This window comes from Panthera pardus, unplaced genomic scaffold (genome assembly GCF_024362965.1).
Source record: "Panthera pardus isolate Hobbes unplaced genomic scaffold, ASM2436296v1 HiC_scaffold_3, whole genome shotgun sequence".
Lineage (NCBI taxonomy): Eukaryota > Metazoa > Chordata > Mammalia > Carnivora > Felidae > Panthera > Panthera pardus.
The window spans coordinates 16954225-16964524 of record NW_026526876.1 but is presented as its reverse complement, the minus strand read 5'-3'; the positions used below and the strand labels follow the sequence as shown (position 1 = coordinate 16964524).

The 10300-nt window shown below is 54.5% G+C and overlaps 1 protein-coding gene across 1 annotated transcript; it reads right to left on the bottom strand.

Annotated features, from left to right (window-relative positions):
- Nucleotides 1-1298: 1298 nt before the first annotated feature.
- LOC128774272 (uncharacterized) lies at nucleotides 1299-4612 on the bottom strand. The gene is made up of 4 exons (XM_053893072.1): nucleotides 4542-4612; nucleotides 4231-4309; nucleotides 1582-1888; nucleotides 1299-1447 (listed from the first exon to the last, which is right to left on the bottom strand). The coding sequence occupies exons 1-4, from the start codon at nucleotides 4610-4612 to the stop codon at nucleotides 1299-1301; spliced, it is 606 nt and encodes a 201-aa protein (XP_053749047.1).
- Nucleotides 4613-10300: the final 5688 nt, after the last annotated feature.

The following is a 10300-nucleotide window of genomic DNA, read 5'->3' as shown; positions in this document are numbered from 1 at the left end:
CGGAGCAGGAAGGAGGCCGGCCTCTTACAAACTGCATACAAATAGACGCACCCAGCTCTCCATCTGGATAGCGATTGTCATTGATGCACAGGCCCGTGATTAGTTACCAGTGAGGTTCTGGAACACCACGCTGCTCCTGGGATTCTGATTCAAATCATTCCTGCTAATGCCGTCCTCTGGGCCGAGGGCTCTTCCGCGAGTCTCCCCAAAGATCAATGGTTTGCCTTTCACGGAGCCCAGGTGCTAAGTGACAACCCACAGGCCTGGCTCTAACCGTGTCACACACTTAGAAGGGAAATGTTTGGGGTGGGTGAGCCCTCCCTGGTTTTCTTGCCCTTTAAGGACGCGTGGGGCTCGCTGAGCCTGGCTGGCTCGGTCGGCGGAGCATGAGACGCCTGACCTCGGGGTTGTGAGTTTGAGCCCCACATTGGGCGTAGAGATGACTTAAAAATAAAGTCTTTAGGGGTGCCTGGGTGGCTCAGTCGGTTAAGCGGCCGACTTCAGCTCAGGTCATGATCTCGCGATCCGTGAGGGCTGTGGGTTCGAGCCCCGCGTCGGACTCTGTGCTGATAGCTCAGAACCTGGAGCCTGTTTCAGATTCTGTGTCTCCCTCTCTCTCTGACCCTCCCCCGTTCATGCTCTGTCTCTCTCTCAAAAATAAATAAATGTTATAAAAAATTTAAAAAAATAAAAAAATAAAAAAAAATAAAGTCTGTAAAACAGAACAAAACAAAAGAGGATGTGTAGGGCTCACCCTGGCCATTCTGTCCTCAGAGGAAGAGACGGGCATCTGGACACCAGAGCCCGAATCCTGAGCAGGGCGGGGTCCTGGCCCAAGCACACAAGCACCCTTGCTGGGGAGCGTCCCCGAGATGCTGGGTCAGCTGTGGCAGAGCAGGGGGACAGCAGCCCCGGGGCCTCCCGCCGCCCAGCAGGCACAGCCCGACATGGGTTGTCCCGTCACCTCCTTTCAGGGCCTGCACGCCGGCCTCCTGCTCTGGACGGAAGCCCTTGGAAGGCGTCTGTCGGGCTTTGCGCCTGTCCGTGCCCGACCCTTTACGCCATGCCCGGCACATAGTAGGTGCCCAGTCTGTGGAAGGAGAGACTCAGGAAGGAGGGGCTGGAGCAGGCAGGCTGTGAGAACTCACGACTAGTGGCACATACAAGATGGAGGGGATTCTCTCTATCAAAGCTTCCCTGGGAGGGTCACTGCCCATGGCTCCCCAGCCAGCATCCCCTTCCACCCCTGACTCAACAACACAGGTTCTCCTTCCTTCCTACACCCCACACCCTCTGGCTTAGGCTGGGCCAAGGAAGCTGGAGTTGGAGCCATGGCCCGTGTCCTGCAGCAGGGGGCCTGGGGGGCCAGGGCTGGTGTCCTGGGGGCCCGGGGGGCAGAGCCAGTGTTGGGGGGGGTCTGGGGGGCCAGGGATAGTGTCCTGGGGGTCTGGGGGGGAAAGGGCCGGTGTCCTAGGGGTCTGGGAGGCCAGGGACAGTGTCCTGGGGTCTGGGGGGCCAGGGCCAGTGTCCTAGGGGTCTGGGGGGCCAGGGCTGGTGTTCTGGGGGTCCGGGGGGCAGGACCAGTGTTGGGGAGGTCTGGGGGGCCAGGGATGGTGTCCTGGGGGTCTGGGGGGGCCAGGACCGGTGTCCTGGGGGTCTGGGGGGCCAGGGCTGGTGTCCTGGGGGCCCGGGGGGCAGAGCCAGTGTTGGGGAGGTCTGGGGGGCCAGGGATGGTGTCCTGGGGGTCTGGGGGGGCCAGGGCCAGTGTCCTGGGGTCTGAGGGGCCAGGGCCGGTGTTCTCGGGGGTCTGGGGGGCCAGGACCGGTGTCCTGGGGGTCTGGGGGGCCAGGGCCGGTGTCCTGGGGGTCTGAGGGTTAGGGCCGGTGTCCTGGGGGTCCCACAGCAGGGGTTCTGGGGGGCCAGCTGATAAAAGCCGCCTGGCCAGGCAGCATTTTCCCACCTGCAGGCCCCCCGTGGCCGCACCGCTGTGGCTCGCTGAAGGACTGCAGGGAGTTTTAAATGGGGGAGAAGGAGCATTTCTGATCTCATTTTCCAGTATTTCAGCTGTGCCATAATCTATTTACCACACAATTTGTGTCACTTTGATAAGCGGCTGCTTCGAGACTGCAATTATTAAAATCAAGAGCGGGGACAGCTTTCAAGTCTCTCAAGAATTGTAATAAATGTTTGAAATTAGTCATTATGGTGTTTGCCATGGCTCACATCATATAGTCCATCTTGGTGACAAGCAATCACGGCCTGCACACGCGCTTTTTGGTGACTGTGGTGAGGCCTGGCTTTGACGCTCCCCCCGTGCGGGGGCGGGGTGGGGGGGCTGCAGGACAGCCCGCACCACAGCGCCTCCCCAGGGCCCCAGGTTCAGCCTCGGAAAATGCTCTTTCAGCCTGAGCTCTAAACAGGAGGGAAGCGGCCCAGGAACCCCTTTTTCTCCCCTTCCTCCCTTTTTCTCCCCCCACAAACCATTGGCTCTAATTCTCTGCGGGCCCCACGGTCTCCCCTCCACCCCCCACCCCTGCGCAGCGGTGCGTCTGGGTTTACCGTGTCCTCTGGGCTTTCGAAGCCGTGGGAAGTCTACTGGCCTCAAAGACAGCACCTTCTAGGGGGCTCTAGCTCAGCAGAGGGTTGAACACCAGGAAGGGGACAGGAGGGTCCTCGAGGCAGAGGGCAGGAACCGGGCAGGGGGAGGGGCCTCCAAGAAGCGAGCTCCTGCTTCCTTCTCAAAGTGACGCCAGGAGAGACCCATCAGAACATGGAAATGTGACAGGTCCCCAGGGCGGCCAAGGCCTGACACCAGGGGGGAGGAGGTGGGAAGGGCCAGGGGATATGCATTTCCTGATTGATGAGAAGACTTTCCTTCTGGGGGGTCCCCCAGAGCTGGTGGCCTGCCCTCTGGATGCCCCTTGCCGTGGGAGCGGCCTTGCCGGCCGGGCTCAGTTCTGTCCCACGGACATAGGACTGAATGGGCAGAACCAGCAGATCCACAGTGGGGGGGAAAGGGAGTCAGGGTGGTGTCGCTCAGGGTGACGAGCTTCTGATCTGTGAGAAGAGGCCGGGAAAAGGAAGTCCCTTATGCCCCATGACAGGTATCCAAGACGGGCACATTCCTCTCCTTTGAGAGAGGGTTCAGCAGGGCAGGGACCCAAAGCTCATGTGTCTAAGTGGCATTGTTGATTGGGGGGGGGGGGTGCGTGTGAGTGAGGCAGGCAGGCAAACACCTGTAACTGTAGTGTCACAGAGAGGCTGGAGGTGTCCACCCACCGGCCTCTGTGTCTCCTAGCTGGACCTCCGTCCCGGTGAAAAGGGCTCTTTTCCCTCTCTCTAGTTTTATACATATATATAAAAAGAAAGCAAGAAACTTCTTTTGGTCTGGCTTTATTTTTTTTTTAATTTTTTACTGTTTATTTCTTTTTGAGAGAGAGAGAGGAGAGAGAGAGACAGAGACAGAGAGGGGCAGAAAGAGAGGGAGACACAGGATCCAGGCTCTGAGCTGTCAGGGCAGAGCCCGACACGGGGCTCGAACCCACAAACCGTGAGATCATGATCTGAGCCGAAGTCGGATGCTCGACCGACTGAGCCACCCAGGTGCCCCTCTTTTGGTCTGGTTTTAAAGGAAACATATCCTCACTGCAGAGGATCTGGGTAAATTTACAAGAGAATAAACACAAATATATTTTTGCAAAAGACGCTGTAATTCACTAACTTGGAGATGAACACGTGACAAGTCGGTGTATTTTTTTTTTAAATCTTTGGTTTTCAGGCATTTCAATCTCATTTAGGTAGTTATGACTTTCTTTCTTTCTTGTTTCTTTCTTTCTTTCCTTTCCTCTCTCTTTCTCTTTCTTTCTTTTTGAGAGAGAGGGCATAAGTGAGTGAAGGGCAGAAAAAGGGAGGGAGAGAGAGAGAATCCCACAAGGGGCAGAGAGAGAAAGAGAGAGAGAAGCGGGGCTCACCCAATTCGGGGCTCGAGCTCACCTGATGTGGGATTCGAACTCCCGAAACGTGAGATCGTGACCTGAGCCGAAGTCAGAAGCTCAACCCACTGAGCTGCCCGGGCTCCCACTTCCGCGTATATTTATGTGCATCTTTCCGCCTCATGTTCAGCTTCGGGTCTTGGTTCTTGACTCTGCGGCGGGAAGGGTGATCAGGGCAGAGCCCCCGCCCCCCGAAACGCCTCCCTGTGTTATAGCAGCTTCAGGGTGATATACTCACAAACACACTGGCATCTCGAGACCGGGCCTCGGCCAGCGAGAGGCCTGGCAGTGGGTCACTGTCCACTTTACTGCAAGACCTGCCCCAAGAGGCAACACCTCAGGACCCACAGCCAGGCCTCAAATCACCAGGGAGGAAGAATGGCTACGCACCATAATCCTAATGGCCTCACCTGCAAGCCGGCCATCCTTCCAAAGGACCGGCCTCGGTGACATCTGAACCACAAGGGGCGCTGGTTGGACAGGTGGGTGTCTGGGCCCTGTCCGGACCCGCTGAGCCCAATTCTCTGTGATGGAGCCACACGGCCTGACCGAGAAGCGCCCCAGGCAATCCCAGGCAGGACTGCAAAGCCCGTCCGGTCCTCGCGGACATCTGGTGACATGGGTGTCATCAGCCACACGTTGAATGAGAATTGTGGGCTTGGAGAGGGAAGTGACTTGGCCAAAGTCACCCAGCCAACAAGGGGCAGAGCAGGATGGCCCCGTGGCCTCTGGCTCTTCCTGCTGGGGACACGGAGAGAGATGCCCGGGACACAGAAGGGGCCGCACCACCGGGGATGCCTCGATGCCAGAGTCATTTTCACGCCACGTATTTTTTTTTTAATAAATCTTTTATTTTAGAATAGTTTTAGATTTACCCAAAAAAGTGTCGATAACACAGAATCCTCATATACACAATACCTGGTTTCCCCTGCCATTAACATCTCACACAAGTACAGCACGATTGTTAACATCAATGAGCCAATGCTGACATTATTAACCGAAGTCCATGCTTTATTCAGATGGTCACGGTTTCCCCCCCAGTGTCCTTTCTCTGTTCCAGGATCCCATGCAGGACCCCACATCACACTCAGGAGCCATGTCTCCTCAGGCTGCCCGTGTCTGGGCTAGTTTCTTGTCTTGCCTTGTTTTTGATGACCTTGACAGCTTTGTGGATGACTCGTGAGGCATGCGGTGGAAGGTTCCTTAGTTGGGATTTGTCTGCCATTTTCCCCAGGATTAGACTGAGTTTGTGGGTTTAGGGGAGGCAGAGCACAGAGTTAAAGTGCCACGTCGTGTCCCATCAAGCAGCCGAGACTTGTGCCTGTCATGTCAACGTGACTCGTGGCTGTTGATGAGGACCTTGACCAGCTGGCTGAGGCACTGTTTCTCTGGTTTCTTCAAGGGAAAGGTGCTGTTTTCATCCCTTTCCGTGCTGTGCTCTTTAGGAGGAAAACGCTATGCGACACCCATGCTCAAGTGATGGGGAGTCGTGTTCCGCTTACCGGAGGGCAGAGCTTCTACAGAAACTATATTACGAACTCTCCTGCAAGGGGGATTTGTCCATTCTCCACCTTTTACTTATGAATTCAGTCATTTATTTATGCCAGTATGGACGTCTTCATGGATACTTACTTTATACTTTGGGCTATAATCCAATACGTAATGTATTTCGTCGCTCGATGTTTCCCCCTTCGGCCATTGGGAGCCAACTGGGGCAGCCACTTTGGGAGACAGTTTGGCGGTTTCTTACAAAACTAAATATACTCTTACCATACGATCTAGCAATCGTGCTCCCTGGTTTCCACCCAAAGAGGCTGAAAACATATCCACACGAAACCCTGCACGCAGATGTTTAGGGCAATTGTATTCATCAATGCCAAAACTTGGAGGCGGTCAAGATGTCTTTCAGAAGGTGAACAGTAAACAAAGTGCGGTCCACCCAATAATGGACTGTTATTCAGTGCTAAGAAGAAATAATTTAATAAGCCAGGAAAAGACACAGAAGAACCTTAAATGCGTATCACTCAGTGAAAGAAGCCGACTTGAAAAGGCTCCATGTTATGTGGTTCCAGCTGTATGACCTTCTGGGAAAGGCGAAACTATGGAGACAGTGAAAAGATCAGGGGTTACCAGGGGGTTGGGAGGAGGAGGGATGAATAGGCAACGAACAGGTTTTTAGGGCAGGGAAACGACTCTGTATGATACTATAATAATGGACACCTATCATTTCACATTTGTCCAAACCCACAGAACGCACGGCACCAAGGGGGATCCCGATGTCCACTACGGACTTAACGGTGATATTATGCTTCAATGGAGGTTCACGGTTTGTAACAAACGCCCCTCTCTGGTAGGAGATGTTGATAGTGGGGAAGGTTGTGTGTGTGTGTGTGTGTCCGGGCTTAAAAGTTTATGGGAAATCTCTGTGCCTTCCTTTCAAATTTGCTGCAAACCTAAAGCGTCTCTTCAAGTCTTTATAAAAACTAAAAGTAGAAATGTATATACTTGTGTAACCACCACCACAGTCAAGATACAGAACATTTACTTCACTCCCTAGAGTTCCCTTGTGTCTTTTTGGGGACACTCCCTTCCTTCCCCACGGGCTTACTGTCCCTATAGTTTTTTCTTCTCTAGAATTTTCATATCAACTGAATCCCAGAACTATGCCACCTTTGGTGTGTTATTCTATCTCTGGCTTCTTTCATTTAGTCTAAAGCTTTTGAGGAGCACCTGGCTGGCTTTATCAGTGGAGCCAGCAACTCTTGATTGAGAGTTCACGCCCCACGTTGGGTGCAGAGATTACTTAAAAATAGAATCATCAGGGGCGCCTGGGTGGCTGAGTGTCTGACTTCAGCTCAGGTCATGATCTTACGGTTTGTGGGTTCGAGTCCCGAGATAATAAACTTTCGGCCCATTATAAATCAAGCCGCCATCAGGATTCTTGCCCAGATCCTTGTATGGAGACATATTTTTATCTCTCTCGGGCAAGTATGTAGGAGCGAGGTTTCTGGGGTACGTGGTAAGTGTAGGCTTAGCTTTTCAAGGGACTGCCAAACACCTTTGCAATGTGGCTGTGTCCTTTCACAGTCCCACCGGCGGCATTTGAGAGTTCTGGTTGCTCCGTATTCTTGTCGACACTTGGAATTGTCAACCTTTAATTTTAGCCAGTAAGGTTTTGGCTTCCTCTGTCTGATTATTAATGACGCTGAGCATCTTTTCATCTCGCCCCCCCTTGTATAATTATTTAAAAAGTTGAATTATTATATATGAGCAACTCCTGAACCAAACATTTTAGAAGTCTGTAGTATGAACAGTGGGAGTCTCTTCCTTCTCCCCATCCCTGTCCCCGCCCCTGGAGGTGACCACTGTTATCTCCTCCTGAAAGGTGCCCAGCCTTTGAGACCTCTGCCTACGTCTTCACGGTCAGCCTGCACCCAGAGATCTTCCTTCTTCGTAAGAGCCGTGACCCCATTCTTTCACGGGCCCCTGACCCTATGGGCATTTGTGTCTCCCTCTCTGTCCACGCCCCGTCCAGCCCACCACCAGGACCAATGTTACCCCTTGACCTCTCACCCATCCCTCGTCTCCTCCTTCCCCACCTCCATGGGAGTCACCACCACCTGCTGAGGGGACAGCGGCACTGGCGTCCTGACCTCCTTCTAACGCGTCCTCCGTGAAGTAGCCAGAGCACATTTTTCAAAGTGCACCTCTGATCATGTCGTTACCCCATGCTGAAGCCCTTGGCGGGTCCCCATCGCTCTGGAGACAAAGCCCACCCACCCGTGGACACCACTCCCTTCCACCGCTACCCTTAGCACAGGCTGGGGACGCCTCCCGCCCTTTCCCCTGGGAAGCCCCCACCTTCTTTGAGACCTTGCCTGGAGAAGCCTTCCTGGCCCTCCGCCGCTGGGGGGAGACGGGGTCACCTGTGCTTCTCTGGGCACCCAGTCCCCTGGCCCTCCTTCCCATGTCACAGCAGTGCATTTTCATGGCTCTAGGGGCCATTAAAATTTTTTTTTAATGTTTATTTATTTTTGAGAGAGAGAGGCAGAGCACGAGCAGGGGAGGGACAGAGAGAGAGAGAGAGAGAGAGAGAGAGAGAGACAGAATCCGAAGCAGGCTCCAGGCTCTGAGCCGTCAGCACGGAGCCCGATGCGGAGCTTGAACCCACAGATGGTGAGATCATGACCTGAGCCGAACTCGGTTGCTCAACCCATTGAGCCACCCAGGGGCCCGGTTTTGTTTTTTGTTTTTTGTTTTTTTTTAACGTTTATTCATCTTTGAGAGACAGAGCATGAGCAGGGAAGGGGTAGAGAAAGGGAGACACAGAATTCGAAGCAGGCTCCAGCCTCTGAGCCATCAGCACAGAGCCTGATGCAGGGCTTGAACCCACAAACCTCGAGATCATGACCTGAACCGAAGTCGGACGCCCAACCGACTGAGCCACCCAGGCGCCCCAAGGGGGGGGGTCATGTGATGAATGCACATCCCCACTCCCTTAACCAGACGGCACACCTTGAGGGTGAGGTGGGCCTCGTTTTGCAAAGCCCTGGGCTGTGGCTCTGGTGACAGCAGGCCCAGCAGTGGCTCAGCTCTGCTCAGGTGAACAGGTAGGCTTTAGGGCTGTAACTGACACCTCTTCTTGTCATTGCCGGGAGCTCACGTGCAGCTGGCAGGACACCCCGGCATCATCTCACCTGGGCGAAGCAGGGTGGGGGTCTCTGCCCTGAGGGCAACCTTTTGCCCCTGGGACTTGCTTCAGGCCCGTGTGCTGAGGTCAGATGGCTTCGCACAGCGGCCACTCGCTTCTGGGTCCCTCCCGCCTGCCCCCTGGGGTCCGACTTGTCCCCAGGTCCTCCCACACGAGCCTGACTCAGGCTCTGTTTCTGGGTCACCCAAGCTGGGACACGAGGTTTTTAATCCCCAACTTGGCTTTTTATTCGGATGCTCCGGCTTCTGCGTAGAAAGCCCCCTTTGCAGCCTTTGTTTAGGGGGTGGGGGGCACCCCAGATGTTCCCACGGGTGTCCCCCTGTACGAATCACTGTAACCACACCTCCCGCTTGTCCTTTGAGCCGCCCTCCCCGCCGTGCTTACTTCTATCTTGCCCCCCCCCACCCCCGTCTTCCCCTTCTCCTGCCTTTCTGAATCGTCTTCCGCGGCCTTCCTGCCGCTGGCATTTACACATGCAAGTCTTGCCTCCCGTTTTGCATGAATGTTTGACCTTGGGTAGAGCCGCTTGCCAGGAAGGATGTGCCGTGCCTGTGCTTAATCACCGGGAGAGCCCAAGCCTCGAGAAACCATAGAGACCCATTTCCCCTAGCCCCTGCTTCGAGACGGCAATGAACTTCTGAGAAATAGCTAATCAATAAATTGAACAAACAACTCGGGCGGCTAACCCGCTCTGTCAGGACCTTAATTACAATTGCGGAGATAAATTGGGGGGTGGAGAGGGCAAGAGCTGGGAAGCAGGTGGGGAGCTTACAGGGAGCCCTGATTTCTGGGTGGCGGGGAGGGAACAGGGGGCCAAAGTGACGTTCTCCCCTCAAGGGGGCTGTGGTTTCAGAGGCTGGGATTTGATTTCTGGGAGGCCACAAGAGACAGGAGATGGTCCAGCCATCTGTCTGGCTCTCTCTCCCCGCACGGCACTACGAGCACGGATGGCTTTCCCAGCTGGGCAGACCCAGCACCTTGGAGACTCCCCCGTGAAATTATTCTGAAAAGCATAGGTGCCTCTTGGCTGTAGGAGACAGAGGCTACACGAACCACCCTCCTCGGCCAAGAACCCACACGTCTCCCCTTGGCCCGTCTGCTCATCTGAAGGCGGGTGATCCCAGACAGGTCAGCTGGCCCAGCGGCCTGCCAGGGTGTCTCTGGAGTTGGGGGACGTCCTGTTTCTCCAAGACCCCCCTTCTCCTGGGGGGGTGGGGGGGGGTGGGGAGCTCTCGCTTTGAAATACATATTTCAGTCGGAAAAATTAAAAATTATAGAAGATCGATTTGACTCCCGCAGACAAAATAAAACTCAAGACTAGCAACTCAAGAAAAAGAAAATGCAAACCCTTCTCAAATCACCTCCCAGGAAAGACCGATAAGACTATAGTGTATGTTTGAGTGTAATTTGCTCGGGGGCCTTCCTGCTCCCGGGTTTAGAATCACAGGAGGGAGCATGCGTGTGTGTGCATGTGCGTGTGTGCGTGTGCGTGTGCGTGTGTGTGTGTGTGTGTGTGTGTGTGTAAGACAGAGAACAGGCAGCAGTAAGCAGCAAGCTGCCTGCCTCAGGGCCGGAATTTTCCACGGCAGTAAATAAA

What these genes read in the sequence shown, in the direction of transcription:
- LOC128774272 (XM_053893072.1), bottom strand. Translation starts at nt 4,612, where the DNA reads ATGTCACCAGATGTCCGCGAGGACCGGACGGGCTTTGCAGTCCTGCCT. An exon ending in ATTGCCTGGGGCGCTTCTCG is followed by an intron (nt 4,310 to 4,541) that starts GTCAGGCCGTGT and finishes CTCTTGGGGCAG; the next exon opens with GTCTTGCAGTAAAGTGGACA. An exon ending in CTCGAGATGCCAGTGTGTTT is followed by an intron (nt 1,889 to 4,230) that starts GTGAGTATATCA and finishes TGGGACCCCCAG; the next exon opens with GACACCGGCCCTAACCCTCA.